The sequence below is a fragment of the Acartia tonsa genome, chromosome 1, assembly GCF_053477335.1.
Source record: "Acartia tonsa isolate MP-2025a chromosome 1, ASM5347733v1, whole genome shotgun sequence".
Taxonomy (NCBI): Eukaryota; Metazoa; Arthropoda; class Copepoda; order Calanoida; family Acartiidae; genus Acartia; species Acartia tonsa.
In genome coordinates this window covers 56,123,343-56,147,412 of record NC_137260.1, presented here as the reverse complement: position 1 = coordinate 56,147,412, position 24,070 = coordinate 56,123,343, and the positions used below count along the sequence as shown (strand labels likewise).

The window sequence follows — 24,070 nt, the reverse complement described above, 5'->3', positions numbered from 1 at the left end:
TTCAAAATTACCTACATAAGGACATAATTACATTTTAGGACCTGATTATAGAAATGATTCGCTTAAAATAGTATACCATGCTGTTCTAGGAATCAGTATAATAAAAATTTAATAAATATAATAATTGTATCATACAAAAAAAATGATTTCCAGATATCATCATGCAAAGTTTAAAATCAATAGTACAGTTCTATCATGTTCAAGTTATAGATGACTATTCGTTCATCTATAACAGACCGACCGTTATTATAGAAAATCTTTTAAAATAAGCTATTTAATATTAATCCTGATTTATTTCAGAACTTCCTGAGAGACATCCTGAAGGGGGCCAGCAAGAGCCAGGAGGTCACAGAGGATATGCTCATTGAATACACAGATACTATGGTAATATTTTTATTAGTGATACATTGATAAGTTAACAGCAAGAGCCAGGAGGTCACAGAGGATATGCTCATTGAATACACAGATACTATGGTAACTTTTTTATTAGGGATACATTGATAGGTTAACAGCAAGAGCCAGGAGGTCACAGAGGATATGCTCATTGAATACACAGATACTATGGTAATATTTTTATTAGTGATACATTGATAGGTTAACAGCAAGAGCCAGGAGGTCACAGAGGATATGCTCATTGAATACACAGATACTATGGTAATATTTTTATTAGTGATACATTGATAGGTTAACAGCAAGAGCCAGGAGGTCACAGAAGATATGCTCATTGAATACACAGATACTATGGTAATATTTTTATTAGGGATACATTGATAGGTTAACAGCAAGAGCCAGGAGGTCACAGAAGATATGCTCATTGAATACACAGATACTATGGTAATATTTTTATTAGTGATACATTAATAGGTTAACAGCAAGAGCCAGGAGGGACAGAGGATATGCTCATTGAATACACAGATACTATGGTAATATTTTTATTAGAGATACATTGATATGTTAACAGCAAGAGCCAGGAGGTCACAGAGGACATGCTCATTGAATACACAGATACTATGGTAATATTTTTATTAGGGATACATTAATAGGTTAACAGCAAGAGCCAGGAGGGACAGAGGATATGCTCATTGAATACACAGATACTATGGTAATATTTTTATTAGAGATACATTGATATGTTAACAGCAAGAGCCAGGAGGTCACAGAGGACATGCTCATTGAATACACAGATACTATGGTAATATTTTTATTAGAGATACATTGATATGTTAACAGCAAGAGCCAGGAGGTCACAGAGGACATGCTCATTGAATATACAGATACTATGGTAATATTTTTATTAGAGATACATTGATATGTTAACAGCAAGAGCCAGGAGGTCACAGAGGATATGCTCATTGAATACACAGATACTATGGTAATATTTTTATTAGGGATACATTGATATGTTAACAGCAAGAGCCAGGAGGTCACAGAGGACATGCTCATTGAATATACAGATACTATGGTAACTTTTTTATTAGGGATACATTGATAGGTTAACAGCAAGAGCCAGGAGGTCACAGAGGATATGCTCATTGAATACACAGATACTATGGTAACTTTTTTATTAGGGATACATTGATAGGTTAACAGCAAGAGCCAGGAGGTCACAGAGGATATGCTCATTGAATACACAGATACTATGGTAATATTTTTATTAGTGATACATTGATAGGTTAACAGCAAGAGCCAGGAGGTCACAGAGGATATGCTCATTGAATACACAGATACTATGGTAATATTTTTATTAGTGATACATTGATAGGTTAACAGCAAGAGCCAGGAGGTCACAGAAGATATGCTCATTGAATACACAGATACTATGGTAATATTTTTATTAGGGATACATTGATAGGTTAACAGCAAGAGCCAGGAGGTCACAGAAGATATGCTCATTGAATACACAGATACTATGGTAATATTTTTATTAGTGATACATTAATAGGTTAACAGCAAGAGCCAGGAGGGACAGAGGATATGCTCATTGAATACACAGATACTATGGTAATATTTTTATTAGAGATACATTGATATGTTAACAGCAAGAGCCAGGAGGTCACAGAGGACATGCTCATTGAATACACAGATACTATGGTAATATTTTTATTAGGGATACATTAATAGGTTAACAGCAAGAGCCAGGAGGGACAGAGGATATGCTCATTGAATACACAGATACTATGGTAATATTTTTATTAGAGATACATTGATATGTTAACAGCAAGAGCCAGGAGGTCACAGAGGACATGCTCATTGAATACACAGATACTATGGTAATATTTTTATTAGAGATACATTGATATGTTAACAGCAAGAGCCAGGAGGTCACAGAGGACATGCTCATTGAATATACAGATACTATGGTAATATTTTTATTAGAGATACATTGATATGTTAACAGCAAGAGCCAGGAGGTCACAGAGGATATGCTCATTGAATACACAGATACTATGGTAATATTTTTATTAGGGATACATTGATAGGTTAATAGCAAGAGCCAGGAGGTCACAGAGGATATGCTCATTGAATACACAGATACTATGGTAATATTTTTATTAGGAATACATTAATAGGTTAACAGCAAGAGCCAGGAGGGACAGAGGATATGCTCATTGAATACACAGATACTATGGTAATATTTTTATTAGAGATACATTGATATGATAACAGCAAGAGCCAGGAGGTCACAGAGGACATGCTCATTGAATACACAGATACTATGGTAATATTTTTATTAGAGATACATTGATATGTTAACAGCAAGAGCCAGGAGGTCACAGAGGACATGCTCATTGAATATACAGATACTATGGTAATATTTTTATTAGAGATACATTGATATGTTAACAGCAAGAGCCAGGAGGTCACAGAGGATATGCTCATTGAATACACAGATACTATGGTAATATTTTTATTAGGGATACATTGATAGGTTAATAGCAAGAGCCAGGAGGTCACAGAGGACATGCTCATTGAATATACAGATACTATGGTAATATTTTTATTAGAGATACATTGATATGTTAACAGCAAGAGCCAGGAGGTCACAGAGGATATGCTCATTGAATACACAGATACTATGGTAATATTTTTATTAGGGATACATTGATAGGTTAATAGCAAGAGCCAGGAGGTCACAGAGGACATGCTCATTGAATACACAGATACTATGGTAATATTTTTATTAGTGATACATTGATATGTTAACAGCAAGAGCCAGGAGGTCACAGAGGATATGCTCATTGAATACACAGATACTATGGTAATATTTTTATTAGTGATACATTGATAGGTTAATAGCAAGAGCCAGGAGGTCACAGAGGACATGCTCATTGAATATACAGATACTATGGTAACTTTTTTACTAGGAATACAGGAAGCTCTTTAATATAATATAAAAAATGACGTCATACAATACAAATGACCAATACACAGACTAAATTATCAATGTTAGACCAGTAAACATTAAAAATGACTAATGGTAGACCAGTATGACGTCCTTTTTTATAAAATAGTTTATAGTTTTATATAAAAAGCTTCGGATACAGGGATATGTTAATAGCTATAGATATGAGGTTACTATAGTATAATTGTTTACGAGATCTTAGTAAACATGTAGTTTTACAGTCTACCTATTTTCATATTAAGATATTTTAAAATAGTACAAGCTTAGTTTGCTTTACATAAATCAAAAAGAAATTCCCAAGAAAACTGTTTTTGTATGAATAGGATTTTTTTTATAAATGCTATTCCAGGAATGTAGTTTCTCCTGTGCCATAACATCCACAAAAAAACGTCTTTATAAAATCGTTAAAATAAGCATAGCAAAACATTATAAAAATGCAAAAAAGATTAGCGTCCAAAATTATTATGAGAGCTTTGATATAGTGCTTAGCCAACAGGTTAGCCATCAGTTAGAATCAAAATGATAATTCATAGCCAAATATCAATTAATATATTAAGCTTTCTATCAATAGTTTTTTTTTAACCTATGCGGGATGCCCTGATCCTACGGGGATATCATGTTGCAAAAAATAAACTACTCTAACCTGAACTAAAGTAATATAATCATGATGTTTACAACAAAGGTTATATCAATTATGAATGTTTGTATTTATGCGGATATGATGGCACTCCGTGGTTTTCTTTTCTGTTTGTTTCTTTGTGTGTTTTGTATGAGAGTAAGTGTTTGGATTTGTAAGGCTATTTTATTGTGTGAAAAAGAGTAAAAAAATAAGATAACCGCTTTTTTCCCCCTGCTATATAAAGTTAGGCTTAACAAAATAAAACAATTTATGATAAGTCTATACTCTGCTGTCTAATATTACTTCCTGGTTATAGTGTGTACTTACCTACTATAAAACAGTCTATGATAGGTCTATACTCTGTTGTCTAATATTACTTCCTGGTTATAGTGTGTGCTTACCTACTATTAAACAGTCTATGATAGGTCTATACTCTGTTGTCTTATATTACTTCCTGGTTATAGTGTGTGCTACTATAAAACAGTCTATGATAGGTCTATACTTTGTTGTCTAATATTACTTCCTGGTTATAGTCTGTGCTTACCTACTATAAAACAGTCTGTAATAGGTCTATACTCTGTTGTCAATTCCTGGTTATAGTGTGTGCTTACCTACTATAAAACAGTCTATGATAGATCTATACTCTGTTGTCTAATATTACTTCCTGGTTATAGTGTGTGCTTACCTACTATAAAACAGTCTATGATAGGTCTATACTCTGTTGTCTATTATTACTTCCTGGTTATAGTGTGTGCTTACCTACTATTAATCAGTCTATGATAAGTCTATACTCTGTTGTCTAATATTACTTCCTGGTTATAGTGTGTGCTTACCCACTGTAAAACCCTTTCCACCATTCTCTTTATGCAAATGTAAAGAAAGAAAATGTAGATAAGATTTAGCTTAAAGACTTTATACTGTTTATCTATAAGGTTTATGTTTGTAAACAAAGATAGATAGATAGTCTGTAATAAAATTTTTCTAAAATAAGCCAAATAAAGAATTAAATCATTACAATTTCTAATATTTTGTCATTATTAGAGTTGCGTTTTGTGGTTCTTTTCTTTATATTATAAAATCGACATAAATCATTGATAGTGCTTTATTGTAAACTTTTCCTCTATGTCATACTTGGACCATAAAAAGAAATAAAATCAAATAATTGTATTGTATCCTCAATCAAATAAATATTAACACAGTATAATAAAAAACATTTATTGATATCTAATAAATCATTTGGTTTTTGTATTGATACTATATTATATAAGTTTGAATTGTATTAATAGCCAAACAAGAATGAAAACATCCATCAATGCGAAGCTTGAATTAGTCTTTTTCGGACAATCTAACATATAAAGAAAATAAAAAATAAATCTTTTTTAAGTCTGTACCACATTTTTTTAACTCTCATAAAAAATCTACTTTAATTTTAAGATCTTTTATAAAAGTTAAATAGTGTCGAAATGTCCGAAATCAAACCATTTCAATTGGCAATATCATTATGGGGTACAATCACTTCAGGGCTCTTCCAACCTTTACTTAACCTAGCAAAAATGTAATAAGCATAAAAATAATACTTTTTCTTCAAAAGGTTATTTGTATTCTATTGCGAAACGAGGGAAATTGGCAAATTGTAAATCTTATTTTGTCCTATTAATGTAACATGTAATAGAATAAAAAGTTTTGCTATCTAATCTAGTTATAGTAAAATAGTTAGTGTATGTAGATTGTCAAAGTTCTCAAGGATACAGGGATCAGACAATTAATGATAAATAAATTTTTTTTTAGAACAAAATTCTGTTCTTGGTACCCTAAAAATATTAAATATGTGAATGTTATTAGTCAAACAAAAAAATAACACAATGGAAGATAAATATACTTCATTCTTAATTCTTAGAATGTAAAATTTATGAATATTGGGGGGGGGGGTGGATTAATTTTCTTCTCCCTTATTCCAAAGTTACTAAATAACTTTCGCTTAAACTTTAAGTATTGATACATAGTGTAAATTAACTTCCACGCATGTTTCAAATCAGAATTGCATATTATTACAGCACAAAATGATTCTTTACCTGTGTTTCACTCTAATAATTAAACAGCTCAAATTATTAATTTGCTATTGGTTCATTCTGCGAAAAGAAAATATTATCTTATTAAATCAAATAGTAAAGTTTTTTGTTTGAACAACTAGAGAACCGATCAAGTTTTCCCTTTTAGGGAAGCTTGACATATGACCGAGAAAGGTTTTAGGCTATAGCTATGATCCCTCCCTACACCTTTTAATAAGAAGCCCCTGGGCCTATATGCTAAGGGTTAAGTCACTAACTAGTATATATTATAAATCAAAGTAGTAAGGATCATTTGTCTGAAGTTAAGATATTATTAACTACTGAACCGATTGGGTTCTCTCTTATAGGTAAGCTTCACATAGGTCCTGTGATGGTTCTAGTATACCATAAAGTGCTATTGGTGTAAGTGAATGTACACCAGAAAATAAAAGTGTATTATCCTACTCTTAACAAACAAACAACTGTGTAACAATTCAGACTGAAAGTTTATCTAATCCTTTTCTCTGATTTTCTTTTTAATTTTCCTCCTGGGAATAGAAAAGGCAAAATTCCTATTGTGAATAGCGTAGCTATTCTATAAATAGGGTATAAAGGGATAAGACAATGGACAATAAATTATTTACATCCCCAATGATGATACAAAAAATACACCTTCTGTAGATTACAATTAGTGGTTGAAACGTTTGGACACTCATTTTTATAAACCAACAAATCGAAATTCAATAAAAGTCCAAAAAATTGTAAAGCCAACGAATGAGAAAACGTTAAGATTTTGTAATAAACAGCCCAATGTCCCATCCCTCCCATTCAAAGCTAGATAGACAATAACCTTACAGGAACAAATACTGTTCTTTCTTAAAAATTATTAATTGATCGCTCAAGCTATTTACAAGATCATATTAAACATACTATTAATATATTTAAGAAGTTCGGGGCAAAAATAAATAGTTAGATAAGAGCAATAAAAGATTATGACTTTATCTTTGATTTATTTATGTAGAAAGTTATTATATTTTTCTTCTATTTCTTTTATTTTTTATTTTTTCAATTATTTGCAATAAAAGCAATTAAGATATATAATTATCATATAATATTATTAACCTATTAGATAGGCATACCAATCCATTTGGGAGACAGATAAGTCTGTTTTCTGTTCTGATTCCAGGTAGTAAATCCCAAGCGTTATTTCTTCACGTATCAATTAATTAGTAAATAAATACAGTTACATTAACATGGCATAATTAATTAACAAGGGTCCATACGACCATAAAGGAAATAAGAATTACAATATCTATAAAATAGAAGAAAGGACAAACAATAGTAACTCTTGTAAAGTGTCAGAATTTAATAAGCTGAACATTAATTTGTTGCAAATTTGCTTAAATGCAGGATACAGTAAAAGGACATACTTTCAATTTTTAGCAGGGATCGGAAGCCTCACGTAAGCCGCGCATAAGCCTCAGTTTTAAACCTGCTTGTGAGCAGAAAAAAAAAATTTAAGAAAGTAGGATTGTCTGCTAAAGAGCCGTTTTATACATCCAGCTGAATTTTATAGTGATAAAATCACGATTTCACTGAGGCTTACACGCGGCTTACGTGAGGCTTCCGATCCCTGATTTTTAGATTTAATTATAAAAATGCCTCGCATATTATATTGTACCTTGTTGTCCCAGAAATCATCATTCCAAAATTCAGATGAATAGAATGATTATATCATACTAAAAGTTGATGTCAAGTAAGTTAAAAATCAGCATGTTTTAAATGGAGGTACAGACTTCTGGTATAAACTCAAAGAGTTCATAATCTTTCTATATAAGTCCTAAATGTTATAGGAATTAATCATAAAATGGGTTGAAGGAAAGCATAAAAAAATAGAACTAAGTTGACTAGAATATGTTCTGCGTGCCAAGAAAATCCATAATATAAGGTAAAAACTATTTAATTGACGTAAACAAATCAAGGTCTTTGCTTAATTGAACTAAACATATTCAGCAAAACATTTTGTCATGGATTAAGGATAATTTATCGGCGTAAAAAATATTTATTGTTTAAATATATATAACTATTAAATCCTATTACTTTACAATACCTGCTGATTTAGAAAAAATGGATCTACTGCAGTTCACGGTAAAATATTGCTGGTAAGCAATATTTCCAAAAATCTATGAATTTTAAAGGCTGCTAGCTGCCAAACGGCTGAACGTACAGATCATACCCGCACACCATTTTAAGCGGCAAAAGAAGGCCTACAAATAATCTGGAATAGCCAAGATCCAATTATGCACAGGGAAAGCTTCACTGAAGAAAAATAATAGGTCTTTTTCGCGCATTTCTCTGCACTGCGAGATAATTATGCATTATTGATTTATCGCTATTCCAGATTATTTGTAGGCCTTTATATGCCGCTTAAAACAGTGTGCGAGATTTACCTATTTTTTATTCTCCCCTTTCCCTGTATCGCTGGGAAGAGCAATGCTTATGCCAAGAAAGAAATATAATCTTGTATAATGTATTATTTAAGGTGTGCCAACACCGCCGCATTATATTATATCCACAATGCCAAGTGTTTTATAACCGCAAAAAAGACTCAATATTAATAAAATGAAAGTGGATAAAGTAAAGTTTGGTACTAAACAGAGGTAGATTCTTAAAAAACATTTTGGTCCAGTGCCTCACTAAAATCAGTGAGGCTCGCTAAACATTAGGTGGGGATAATTTTGCCTCACCGAGAGCCTAACTGATTTCAGTGAGCCAAAAAAGTCTTATAAGAATCCACCTCAGTTTGAACTGTAGTATAAACTTTCAATTCTGATGATTTGATAATTTGATGCATATGCGAAAATGAAGACACATCGTTATTTCTAGATATATGTACATATATGTTAACAGTCCAATAGTTTGTGACAATATCAATATTATATGGTAGATAATGATTTTATCATGTACCTGTAGTACACCTACACATTTTAATAGAGCAGCTACCCTATAACTTAGTATAATTAGTTAGCTTAAATAATTAATGTGATCTTCTCAGCTATCTTGCTATATAGATCTCTGTAGTTTGTTTATTTCATGAATAAAAAAAGAAGAAATCAATGATCTGCAAAAGAAAATGTGGCCAATGAAAACGACGGTATTTGTCTGTAGATTACAATTGTTTAATTATAGTTATTTTTTTCATCGTATTATAAACAGCTTTCCGCGGATATAGAATGTACAATTATAAGATTAGAACCAATTTTTTAGTCCTTAGGTGCCGAAGGCACGGGCGAAAAAAACTGGTTTTAATCTTATGATTGTACATTTTTATATTCGTAGAAAGCTGGATATAATACGATGATAGACATAGTTTTTTCGTGTGGATGAGAACCGGTTCCTATCCACCGGATTCGAATGAATACGAGAAATACATTTATTAAATTTCTCTGCTTGTTTCAGAGATAATTATGTATGCTTAAATGTGTGAGTGTGTTTATTTGCGATTATATGTTAGGAAAGGTTGAAATTTTTCTAAAGAAAATTTTCAATTAGAACAATTTTAAAGCAAACTTATTCTTTATTCCAACCTATTCTAATTAAACTAAGTTTCCTTTCCTTTCATTCTGTAGAGCTTCCCAAAAGTTGAATTAAAAATTTGAGCCGCAGTTTATAAAATTGAGTCATGTGGTCCTATTTTAGTGGGTGTGCATTTATTTCCGCATTTGTGTCACATTATCAAATAATCATAATTGCATATTATTACTACAGCTCCAAATTACTTTTCCTTTTGTTTTACTTTCTTCGGAAAACTCATATTCTTAAATATTTGCATTCGATTAATAAGAAAGGTCTTGTAATGCACAAATCTGTGGAAATGAATACACACCTTTTTAGCTAGTGACTATATCCAACCTATCCATCCAAGCGAACAGCACACACAAAGTTGGAGAGAAAATGTGATCATAGTCAATTTTTACTGAAGAAAAGCAACTACCAACCGCCCCTCCCCCCCAAAAAATATAAATGTGGTTTATTAAGCTTGTAAGATAGGTCTAAATCGTTTTAAACACTTTTCTACTTTTGAGTTAAATAATTGTTCTTGCTCAAAAATAAGAGAGAGGAGTTGGGATGGTTGTTAGCGGGGTTATTGTGCTCCAATTGTAAAAAGTTGGTCTCAAAGAAAATATGGAAGCAATTTTACTAAACTTAGTGAACAGAGTAATGTACATTGTACAAAATTTTAAGTTAACTTAGGCCTGAAGGAATGGTTACTGTATTGAATAAAACAAGGACAATTTTGTCGCGGAACTACATTAAAAAAAAAAAGAAATAGCAGTAAATAATTTAATCAATATACCATAAAGCGTTTATGTTTTTTATGAAGCTACTGAATAATTTTATTTCTGTGTAGCTTCATAACTAAATATATTAATTGTTGTAGTAAAAAAACTTTAAATAAATTTTACCTTTGGTCAAATAAAGTGTATACTGGCCTCTCCTTGGTTAACTTTATTGTATGACGTCATTTTTTGGTGTAACTTTACGCTGTCTCTGTTCAGATCTTTTAGGATGTTCCTCTAGCGAAATAGAAAGGGGGTGGGGAAACAATACCTACCCCCACCCTGTAAGTGCCCAGAACATGAATAAAGCTTCCCTAGAAAATGAGCACATAATCTGTCTAGCAATTGATATGATCTTAAGGATCTCACAAACAGTCACATCCTAAACTTTTTATATTTCTTTTTATTATTTTTAGTTGAACGTGTTTGATACAAACAAGGATGGCAAGCTCCAACTTTCTGAGATGACAAAGTAAGATTTTTAATTTAGTATAGTCTTATAGACAGCTGTCCGCGGATATTAAAATAAAAAATTATAAGATCTTGGCCAGTTTTGTTTGTCCCGAGGGGCCGAATTCCCGGGCTAACAAAACTGACATAATTTAAATTTTTTTTAATATACGTAGAAAATTGTCTGTAATACGATGCTTTTCATAAACAAAAATTCTTTAATAATTTTTTGGAAATTTCCTTTCTATATTTATGTCTTTTCTATTTCCCCAATGTCAACTACTCATTTCCTGTAAAAAAATTGATTATCTTATTCAACTAAATATTTTTTTTTTATATAAAGACATCTTTCTAGAAGTGCATCTTCTCTTTGAGCATTTCTGTTTTTACACTAATACAATACGATATGTTTCTCCTTTACAGAGAAGATTTTCATAGGGCCTTAGAAGGATTATAAGTATTTTGGTAATGGTTCCAACATCATCCTAAGAGAAATCGCCCAAATAAATGATGCCCCCACATTCAAAATTTAAAAAAAGATTTTTACTTTAAAAAATTAAAAGTTGGGCTGTCGAAGCATGTTAAAAAAAGTATATACAGTCTATTTTAACTTCTTATAAGTGGATTTGGTATGATTTTCGCTAGTTGTTAGTGAGGTGTTGACGTTCTACCGGCATTTAATTTAAACTCGAATCAATCCCTTATACTCATGAATGATTTTATTTTAGACTTTTGCCTGTTAAAGAAAACTTTCTGACAAGACAAGTCTTCAAGGTAAAACCTAATTTACAGTACTTTTCTATTTCTTTTTGGTATCTAGAATTTTGTCGCTTAAACCAGGAATCGGCAGCTGCTTAAACAGGGGCGGTAGCTGCTATGCCATCAGTAATTATTTTGCCATTAATAAACTACTTGTCATTGTCACGTACATTAGATAAATATGGAGGGGAAAAAAACATTTTAACCTATTGATAGTAATGATATAGTTGTCTTTTTGCCTTTGTTATATGTTCCAATTTTTTTTTTATCAGCAAAAAAATGCTTTTAAAATTTAAAATGCTTTCGAAAATTTGGTGCAATAAAAAACTACTTACAAAAGATAATATAACAGCCTGTCAACGAATTAATTTACTTTTTATAAAACCTTGCTGTATAAATACTTTACCTGTAAAATTAAATATTGAAGGATATGAAGTATCTTGGAAGGGGTATTTGATTTCACATGAACCAATATTAATATTAGAATATTTCAGGGTTCTTCTGGAGTTGGAAAAGAAGATATTGAAAAAGTGTTCGCTCTCTATGACAGGGTAAGTTTAACATTAATCTTTAACATGCAAAAAGGATGAAAGTGGTGAACAAAATAAAGGATGTTTTTTTTTATTAATGATAATATTGGTTATTTTTACCCATTTATCCTTAACAGAATTTAATTGTAAATTCTTTCTTCCTTCATTTGCCTTTTTTTGCCAAAGTTGTTTCATTAAAGCAATTCTTTCAAATTAAAAAAAAACAGGAACCTTTTCTTAAAGTGCCTAGCGAGCACTGACCCCCCCCCCCCTCCCCCCGATCACATAGAAATAAATTGATAACTGGAAGGGTAAAAATTTTATACATATGTCTGACCCCTGCAGGGAGCCCTAACCCTGTACGCATCATAACATTACCGTAGTTTGACATTAAGTAATAAACAAACAATAAACTACCTCCCTCCCCTCCCCCCTTAATTTCTAGAACCTTATTTTATTCAAATAATAAGTAACATCAATCAATTAATAAAAAATATTCAAATGCTTTATTAAAGTCAGGCTGACTTTTTGAATTCACTGTGAGATAAATGCAAAACAAGGATGACAACATCCATAAGTAGCGAAGCACAAAAAATTGTAGATGGGAATACGTACAAGTAGATTTAAAGTGTATTTATTAAAATCAAGAATAGATTTATTGGAGAAAATAAACACGAAACCTTGTTTTTTTTGTATGATGAAGACGGTTAAAGTAAATTACATACCTACTAGATCCACATAACAATGGGAAAAAATATTTTGAAACTGGTAATGCAAAAGAGCTTTAAAATTGGACATAAAATACCAAAGATATGGGGAAATATGTCAAACATATAAAAATAGCCAAAAACCTGCTAAAAGGCAGTTTAGCCGCCATTGTTTCTTTTCTTAAAACGCCAGAAATTTAATTTTAATATCTTTAACTGAAAAATTTTGAAAATTGGACCATAAACACCAAAGATATGGGTAAAAATGTGAAAAATATAAAAATAGCCAAAAACCTGCAAAAAGGCAGTCTGACTGTCATTGTTATTTTCTTTAAACGACAGGAAATTTAATTTTGATATCTTTAAATGAAAAAATTTTGAAAATCGGACCATAAACACCAAAGATATGGGTAAAAATGTGAAAAAATATAAAAATAGCCAAAAACCTGCAAAAAGGCAGTCTGACCGTCATTGTTGTTTTCTTCAAATGAAGGGAAATTTACTTTTGATATCTTTAACTGAAAAAGTTTTGAAAATCGGACCATAAACACCAAAGATATGGAGAAAATTTGGAAAATATAAAAAATAGCTTAAAACCTGCTAAAAAACAGTCCGACCGCCATTGATGTTTTAAAGTTAATTGTGCTCCTTAATGATGGGAATGTTGTCAAAAAATTTCAGCTCTCTATCTTTTATAGGAGCCGAGAAAATCACGTTTCCCCCAATTCATTAATTACGGACGGACGGACAGACGGACGGACAGACGGACAGACGGACGGACGGACATTGTGAATTATAGAGTAGCTTCGCTACTAAAAAGAATATGCTTTGCAAATATGTGCGCCAACCAATTAGAGAGGGATTAAATCAGGGATTCAGGGAAAAGACAATGGATAATGAATCCCCCCCCCCCCGGACTATACAGAATTTATTATCTGACAAAATTGAGGGGAAATAAAGGGATGATAGATTAGTTTAGCTGCCATTGTCCCCTCACTCCCTGAATTAATAAAAAATGAAAATTGCAGATATTCAAGTTGGATGATTATGAGAATATTGAAGGCTTTTCCATCATAAGAGCATAAGCTGATAATGTTTTATTAATATAATTAATAAATATAATGTTTAAACATAATAATACAAAATTCACAAAAATGTTAGTAAGTGACAGATTGGTAGAAAGAAAAAAAAACCTATTTATATAACTAGCGAATGCGCCCTAAGAATCTAGCTAGGGGCTTTGTATAAGAAGGGATAGAGTAAATTAGTATTTAGTAAAATAGCCTAAACCCATCCCAGGACAAAAAAATTAATTAGCCTTAAACCAAACTCAGGGCCTATGTGGAGCATTTAATCAGTTCAGTGGTTATCAAAATCTTAAAATACAGATAAAAACTACTTTATATAATAGGGCAGCAGCAAAATACTGACTTTCTAATTAAAAAAAAAAAGATTAATTGCGACTCACTATACCTATATTTCTCAAATAAGACATGTTCATCTAATATTTAGCAAAAAACAGTCTATAACTTAGCATTTCTAATTACATAACCTTTTATAAAGATGCGATGCATCTCTACAATTCTTCAAATCAAAAAGAAAAAAAAAGAAACGTTAAATATCTTATTCAGATTCTTCAAAAATAGACTTTTTGTATGTATTATTTACTGATTTGTGTTTTTGTCCTTTACAGGACGATTGAGAATGATAACCTTAGTTATTGAAATATATACATGGCCTGTACAAAGATGTTAGTTTGATAAAGTAGTCTTGGGTTGAGATGGATCAATAGCTTTTAAAACTATAACTTAGAAATATTGTTAGACATTTTGTTTTACATCAATTTGGCTGCAATTAGACCATAGGGAACCTAATATATCATCCTTTTACCCAAAATCATTTAGTATCTTACTATACAATTTTGTATGGTTGGTCTATTTACAGCTAAACTACTATCAAACAAATATGCGAATCTAGATAGATAGCGTCACCCCTTGTTAACACAATTATTCTTTTTATCTCCCAAACTGTGAGCATGAAAATATGCAAACGGCAAATTGGATTATCTGTATATTTGTATTTTTACAGTTATAGAGTTTAGTTTATCTCTTAAGTTTTGGCGAGCAACCATATAATATTCAGCATAGTCGTTGAACAGATAAATATAAATTCAAATTCTTTTATTCTATTTATCTTGAATATTTCCTTTTTTTCCTCAAATAGATGACAAACATTTAGATATTGGAATGCAATGGTGAGCTATTAATTATCTATTAATTATTTCTGTCATATATGAATTTAATACTAAAAATAGAGAATAATACTAATGCTACATGGGATGAAAATTTTTTTATACCTTTTCAAAAAAAATACCATTCACAAATAATTTCAAAAATTTCTTGTAATTAATATGGCCATATTAATCCCAGTTAATAATGGATCATCATTTCTGTAAGGTTCAAAGTTACAAAAAATTACAATAAACTGTTAACTTTTTGTTAGAAAATTATATCTAACTGATATTAGATGTAATCTAATACTCAAATTGAAACCCAGTTCAATATGCCAATATACATATTTTAGAATTTATACAAGCCTTGAGTTAGTAGAAACTACAATATATACACTTAAACGCACATTAATTCAATTTATATCAAACCAAGCCCCTGAAATTACTGATGGAGGAAATTTAGAGCAAAATTTGAAACATTTGAATTTTTCCAACTCTTTCACCAAATTTAAATTTAAAAAAGTTTGAAAGAAGAGTGTCAAGTAATTGAATCTGGATTAAATTGTCATTCAAGTGTGAAATATGATAATATTTTCTCTGATAGACACAGAAAACCGAGTGAAAAAAGATATGATGAATTTTTAAAAAAATATATAGCTTCTAAATGAGATTGTGTACGTATTTCATGCACTTTGTTAATAAAATTGGTTTTATCTTTTGAACATAAATCATTTAAAAGTTAAAATATATTTTACACAAATATTCTTTACAAGAGATGTGCTGCATATAATAACAAAAATGACAACATCCATAAAAGTGAATCTCTAAAAGCAGACTGTGGGACAAACTAATTTTAACACTTGTAAAGTTAAGTCTAAACAAAATTTTAAGTAAAATTTTATAAAATGCGTAATTAGAGGATTCTGTTTTAGAGCATAATTAAAACTTTGCTTTGCTTATAAATTTGTACCTTGTTGTCCTAGAAATCATTATAACAAAAATTTTAATGAACGTTTAGACATTCTTGTGACACTAATAGAGTTGCTGCTATGTCTAATTCATATGTTTTGAATGAATGCTTGGACATTCTTGTGACAATAATAGAGTTGCTGCTCTGTCTAATTTATAACTAACTTTCAAATGAAAACTTATGCCAAGTTCAAAATTGATAAGACAATTTTAACATGCCTTAAATAAACTATCAATTACAGATGTACAGACAGAAACAACATATATTATGGGAAAGCTTTGCTATTAAAGAGTATATAAAGCTAAGGATACACTTTGCATAATTGATTTCAATGAGTTATGTTAGATTTATGAGCTGTGTTTCAATCCATTTCAATATTAAATAGAGCAGTTTGAGAATATAGTAAAACCATTTTAAAGAGATAATAAATATAAAATGTGAATAATGTAATACTGTAATAAAATGTAACAAGATGTTTGTATGTCTGTAACTAAAGACCTCAAAAACTACAGGACTTATATGACACTCCTTTAATTAATCCAGAAGGTTTAATCTGTTTTGTTTTGGGGTATCTGCATCCTTCTAAGAGAAATCTAAGAGAAATCCTTCCTCCCAAAAAATTACTTTTTCTAAAACTAAAATTTAACCCACCCCCTTCTAAATATGCTTAAAAGTACAGCAAGAGATCACTAGGCTATTATTCATTCCAAGAACTGCACCCATCTTAAATAGTCATTAGATAGGATGAAAGTTCATTTTATTGATAATAAGATAAGCCAGCTTAGTCCTACTTTGTCTTCACATGGCCTTAGGTGCAGCAAAGAGTGGGAAATTAAGTTGGTAAATTTACTTACAATTAGTATTAACTTGCTTTAAGAAAATGAACAATGTAAGATAAATTTGATTTTATGAACTAGATAGGTTTTGTGTGCTAACTATGTTTCAGTCAAGATTTATATTCACCCATGTGCTTCATACTTAAAATTCATTTCACAGGTTTTAATTTCAAGCTTCATTTTACATTTCATACAAGATCTTGATTACATAATTTTAATTCTAGTCCCAAGATTTCCGTGCTTTATATTAATTTTTATATCATAATTATAAACTTGTAATGTTAACAAATCTATGCTTTATTACACTTTAAAATAGTATCAAGGCTTAAAGCGAAATAACTCTAAACTGATATTTAGGGGGCCAGATAAAATGATTTTTTTCGAATTAATTCAGTTCTTGGTTACAGCTGCTTTATAACATTTGGAAAGAAAGTAATTGTAAAATGTAATAATATAGATATAATAAATATTTCAAAAGTTATTACAAAGACTTTTGGAAAATAGTGTCATAAGCGCTAAAATTTAATTTGTATTGAAATATTTGAGGATCTTTGCTGCGAGCGTTTATATATTGAACATGTGGATATTTTAGTGCATAAATAAATGTTGTAAATATTTGTAGGATAACAGCGGTACCATTGAAAACGAGGAACTTCACGGCTTTCTGAAAGATCTCCTGTCTTTGGCGAAGAAGGTGAGCGCTTATTAATAAAAAAATAAGCCTTGTTTCCCTAAACAATAATCCCCCCCGCCTAATAATTTTAAAGTTTAGAGTGAAGGAAGCAAATAATTTGTTTCAATGCATAACCCCATCTAGAAGGCCCTAACCCTGCGGGGCATTTATCTGCAGGGCCTTAACCTAACGTTACAAAAGTAATAAACAAACAACGAAAAGCTACATCTCCCTACTCCTTGTTTTCAATTTGTTTGAAATTAAGTGACGTTGGGGTCTAAAAGACCTACAAATGATTTGTTTGGAAGTTTGGTAAAAGACAACTTCTTTCTAAATTTATTTGAAGCTAAGGACAAAGGGAAAAAAAGCTATATAAACAGAATATGCCTGATTTGATCAATTATAATCTGGTTAAAACTTTCTCACTCTGCCAACACTCACAATTTATACAAGGAACAAGGAACTCAAACAAGCGAAGCTCAAACTATAATTTTGTTCATTTTTATTCAATTGTAGAAATGCTACTGTTGTAACGCAGCTATTCATTTCAAAATTATTAAGCAAAATAGTAACAAAACACACAATGAAAGAACTAACTTACTCAGACCGATATATAGAAATTGAAATGAGTATTACCAGATCAACATGACTAAATGCAAATTGAGGACTAGCGTTAAGAAAAGTCGGATGGACTGGACACAACAGAACCCAGTAAAAGTGTCTGACTATGACGTCAGAAAAAATTAACAATTAACCAATGAGAGACCGCTATATATTTTACCATTGGTCAATTACAGTGAATACTGGCTTCTCATTGGTTAATTGTTATTTTTTCTGACGTCATAGTCCGACACTTTTACGAGGTTCGACACAACATCTTAAACGAAGAAAAGCTTTGCTGTTGGGCAAACTTTGTTTTCAATAGAATTTATTGAAGATTGTGTGTAAGCCAACAATTTGTTTTCAAAATAAATAATACAGAGAGAGAGAGAGAGATTCTTCTTTCAATTCCAAATACAATTAAAATATTTTCAGTTGGACACACAAATGGATTACTATGTATTAGAGGGTGGGTTTTAATAATTGGGTTTAATAAGCTATAATTTTACACACAATAGTGATTAAACAAGATATAGTATTAGTATTGTTTTCTTTAAAAAAAGATGTCTTCCACTTTTAGAGTTTTAGGATTTGTTTGATTCGTTGCTTACTAGTAGAAAAGTTTTTAAAAATAAACTACTCTAAAATAACTTATAAAATGAACAATGTTTTTTTGGAATATCAGGAGATATCAGTTAGAACAAGAATCTTATTTTAACAAGGCCTAAAATTGATAAATATGAAAAATTTAAACTATCCTAATACACAGTAATCAATGCATCAATCTAACTGTTAAACTCTCTCTATTGGGCTTGGCCTCATAGTTACTTTAGAAATAAAACTTAATTAAAGATTAGATAGAATGGCTTTGTCTTTTATTCCTATTTTAATAGTTGGCAGCTTGAAAAGGTGTATAAATCTAAAAAGTTGAGATTAGATTAAAAAGTCCATCCACCCTTCTTGACTTTTCAATAATGGTTATTTTTTTGTCTAGTTTAAATTAGATGTAACCACTTTAATACGAATAATTGTTATCAAATTGGTTTAATTAACTCAGAATTTTGTTCATATATAGCAATTATGACAAAGTGTTCATTTGTAACTGGAGACTATATTATCATTTATTTATGACTATTAATATGATTGATAGTAATCTTACCAATAAAGTAAAAGAATAGAGTTGGGTATTGGTTAAATGACTCTATATCCACGGGGGTGGGGACCATGTGCCGACTTTTAATTGGGTCTTTCAATATAAGCCAATAGCGTCGGAAATATTACCACAGCAAAGTCGCTTCAAAATAGCATAAAGCAATTTGCTAGCAGACGAAAAGGTCCCCACTACTTGGACCAGGTAGTTGTCTGGGTTGTACATCTATACTTTTACATTTTTTTATCTAACCTATGTAAAGTAAATAATCTGTCCAATCTCGGGTTCAGGTGGGAGTTCCAGTTGATTGAGAGTTTTTTTTGAAAATGTTACATTCAGCAATTTATTGACAATACTGTCCATAACCAAGCTTTCTTTTTTTTATTTACTGAATATTTAGCTATGTTAGTTAATTGTCCTTATTTCAGGATTATGACTCTAAAGACTTGAAGGAATTCCATGATGCCATTATGAAGGGATGTGACTCCAACAAGGATGGAAAGATCTCTAAAAAGGTAATAGCGAAGCTTGATTAATTAATTTTTACCGGTTTTTGCTTCTAGCTGAATATTTTATTTCGTGTCTTTACATACTAGAAGGGACTATCACCTGAAGAAATACTATATTGTCTCTATCTTTTTTTGCCATTTAGAATATTGTATTATTATACTTATGTGAAAGTAATAAGATGTCTTTCTCTCTTTTTAGTGTAGCTTCTAATATGCCCAAGGAAGGTTTTAAACTATTTTGGGGGATTGTACCAAAGCATTCCAAAGAGAAATTACCCATGAAAGTTTTTTTCTACGTTTCTTTTAAAAAATTTATATCAAATTCGGAGGGTCGACGCCTCACCTACCCCCCCCCCCCATCCCCTCCATTCAGATATCCTTAAATTATTGATAAATATAATTTTAGGAGTTGACTATGATTCTTATGGCCCTGGCAGAGCAGACAGGCGGACAGTAAATCAAAACAATTAAAGAAAAGCTTTGCTTTTAACAATAATTACATTAAACATCTACAGTTCAACTTAATAGCTCATTTAATTCTGAGAGCCTATTACAAGGCATTTAAGACAATTCCATCAAGCATTTATGATTTTTAACATTTGTGAGCTCATCCAGTTAGATACATACATGGATAGCTGTGTATTGGAGGCGTATATATACTTTTATCTTTTACATAAATATATTTTGTTTCTCAAAAAGACGTAAAATAAAACTATTATCTATCAAAGATGATAATACATTAGCGCTCCCAATACTCAGCAATCCACTCATGCATCTAACTTTTATATTTTAAGTTTTAATTTGATAAGGCAGATAATGCAAAATAATTTTGATATAGAAATGTTTAAAGTTAAATAAATTTTGTGAGAACTACGCCCACATCTTTGAATTGGTCAACAAAAGTTTAGCTGAGTTTGTTTAACTAGACATACACTGGGTAAACATTCGTAAGAATTTTAATTTTTTTTATAAAGTCACACAAATAAAGCTATTTTTCGGGTACGGTAAAAGGATAACATTTCAGTGCGTTTAGCCGTTTTGCCGTAAGAATCCTTTTGACGTTTTAAACTAAATATTTTATCTAACTAAATTAAGAGAAGACACGGGACAGAATATTATAAAAAAATATTGATGTTTATCTTGCCAATTTTAATGAAAACTTCGTCATATCCTAAAATATATATTTATTATTATTCATTTTAAGACTTTTTATCTGCATTAAATCTAATTATAAATTACTTTAATACCAAATAATAAATTTATGTTTATAAAAACTTAAAATTGTGAGTAATGTATAAGTGTATACTTTTGTTGGCCTTGTGTGCAACAAACATTATGTGCACGCTCTCCTTTTATTCAATTAAGATATTTCTCTTACATCCAAAATTTATTATTCATTTATTAATCCATTAGTTATTAAGGAATCATTCATAACATAAATTTGCTTTCTAAAATAATGTTTTAAAGAAAATCTCACAAAAATTTCAAAAGGGCATTCTAATGTAAATTTTCTTGTGTCAAAACAGAACTTCTTGATTGAATTAAGGGCAGCGTGACTGATGTACTGTAGGCCTGGTGCAAAGCAATGTATCACAAAATAAACTTTTCAAAATACATCACAGTTACAAACTTTAAACGATTTAACTTTGATTAAAGTTTGGCTTATTTCACCAGAAAAAAAATGTCATTGCAAAGTTTTTTTTGTTGGCTTTTTTCCCTAAGCCACCTGAAAAATTGCAGAAAGTAAAAATAATTAAAAAGTACATTGATTACAATTTATTTTTAGACAGAAAAAATTATTCATTAAAAAATTTCTGATAAGCATAAAGAATATTTCTCGTGATGTCATTATTCTAATTAATTCTACATCTAAAAATATTCATCTTATTTTTTAACATATAAATAACACAATTAGAAGAAAAAATTTTTGACAAAATATCTAAAAATATAAAGATACAGAACTACCTAATGACTGAGTTTGATTATTTAATTTAAATTAGCTTGAATGTATTTTGTGCTGTGTAGACTGTAGAGGATAGATTGAACAATTATGTTAAAAAAACAGCTCTCGTTAAAAAAGTTCAATAGTCTAAATAATAAATGAGTGTATGTATGTTAAAACGATATTTACTGTTTATATGTGTTTTGTTAAATATTATTACCAAAATTTATGAATTGATTTAACTTAAATAAGGATCAGTCTTAAAATTTTATTCTTTATTCTCTATAAAATAAAATAAAAATATTTTCAGATGCAAACTTTGAATCTTTTTTTATATAAAAAAATAACAATTAATATTTATTCTGCAACAATCATTACATATTGACTTTCAAACATTTTACAGTTTGGGCCGCGAAACCTTCAACTAACCGAGGTTTGGTTTCATAGTCCCAACTTGATTGAGAAAAAAACTCCAAATTGCAAGCAAACTCTAACTTATATGATATTCATATGTTTTTAGCATCTTTATCTCGTGTTTGTCCCAAGTAGGTAATCTAATCTGGAATCTTATATAAATATATAGGTATACCTATCTTAACTTTGGTATTCCTTCAACTTACATAGGTATACCTAGCTTTTATAAGATTCCAGCTAATATGTCAATTCTTAGAAAAGTGCTCTTAGATTCTATAATTACAGTATATAAATAAAATATACAAAAATTTTAAAAATCTTTCAACATGTAGTTATAAATCTTTAATTCCTATAAATAATATATCAAAATGTATTGTTTGATGAAAATTATTTTGCTGTTGGAGAAATAGTTTTGCCTTTTTGGAAGGAAAAGTTTACAATTTGCATGCTCGAAATAATACAATTTTTTGCATTTCAGTGACTACAGGGTCCTCAACCTATTTTGTACAATTTTTTAAAGATTAACTTAAATTAGAAAGTATTACAAAAGAGTTTTATTTATTTAGATTTTTTTCAATCAAAATTTCAATTTGTAACCTAGTTCTAAAATGTCTAAGAAAATTTTAATGTAAAATTTTGGCAGAATTGACACTTTAGCTTGCTTTCCCTGTATAGCATGATACTTAACCATAGTTTAACTCCCTCTTTATGAGTCAGAATTTACCTTAAAAGTGCACTGAACAATAATATCATATTTTTATGCTAAGAATGAAATGCTTTTAAATGTAATTTTGATTTAATGAAGTAAACTAGAAGATATCATGTAACACTGAAAAGAAAGGCAAAAATCCACAAAATTTCAAGTGGCTGCAGCTGTTCAACAAATTTTTCAAGTTATAATGTTGAATAATGCACAATAATCTGCAAATAAATAAGTTTAATTAAATATTAGTATACATGCATATATAATATATCTATGAAAAATATATTAAATACAAATGTACATGTGAATCTATTTTTGATCGAAATACCAAAACAGTTGTTGACTTATCATAAAAAAAAAACTTGTAAAATGTTTTTTCCATACATAATATTGTTCTGTTCTATATGAAATAAATTTTTGTTTTTTGTCTCTTAAAAGTTTTGTTTCTATTCTTGTAGCAAAGATACATTACAAGGCTTGGAGTACTGTTAGTCTGTCTGATGCAAGTGCGTTCAATTTCCAAGGCGTGTCTGGTGAAAAAGGAGGAAATACAAAACCTAAATGTTGAATATTTAATTGTTTAAGTCGCCCCACTTTATTGTAATCTACACCAATCTGTAAAATCTACAGCAATAAAACAATAAAATTATTTGGTGATTTCACACAAACCTATTCCCCCTCATTTTCAATTTTTCAATTTCAATTTTTCAAAACTTATTTCTAGCACCTGAGCGGGGCTCTAAACCTGCGTCAAGGGTGAACACCTATTAATGTATTTATACCAAACTAAAGGTAAACTATCACAGTAAAGGATAACCTGGCTTAGAAAATCAAAGATAAGATTATTTATTTAACACTCTTCGGTTGTTAATTGAATAAAGATTAAATTAAATTAATTTTATGCCAAGTGCTTGTTAAGCACTGATAACCCCCCTTTCCCTAATTTTTAAAACAAATAAAAAATAGGGTTACGGTTTCCAAACCCTTCGTGGCTATTACCTAAACCTTAACAACAAAAAAAAACTAAAACTAGCGTCCCAATTATTTACAAATTATTTAATGAATATTATGGGGGGAGGGTATCTACAGTGTTCATTCTAAAAAATTTTGTTCTCTGCTTGGGAGTGCATTTACCACCCTCTCCCTTCCTCTCCACCTTAAAAAAATCTTCAAAAGCACTTTATTTT

At 30.2% G+C, this 24,070-nt stretch overlaps 1 protein-coding gene across 1 annotated transcript in view; it reads left to right on the top strand.

Annotated features, from left to right (window-relative positions):
- Cbp53E (Calbindin 53E) overlaps window positions 1-23,320 on the top strand; it is a 41,554-nt gene extending 18,234 nt beyond the window's left edge. The window contains exons 7-13 of the mRNA XM_080166871.1: window positions 301-384; window positions 10,827-10,882; window positions 11,589-11,634; window positions 12,114-12,170; window positions 17,515-17,586; window positions 19,744-19,830; window positions 20,231-23,320. Coding sequence (XP_080022997.1) covers window positions 301-384; window positions 10,827-10,882; window positions 11,589-11,634; window positions 12,114-12,170; window positions 17,515-17,586; window positions 19,744-19,830; window positions 20,231-20,281 — 453 coding nt within the window. The 3' untranslated portion in view covers window positions 20,282-23,320. The remainder of the gene's footprint in view (window positions 1-300; window positions 385-10,826; window positions 10,883-11,588; window positions 11,635-12,113; window positions 12,171-17,514; window positions 17,587-19,743; window positions 19,831-20,230) is intronic.
- Window positions 23,321-24,070: the final 750 nt, after the last annotated feature.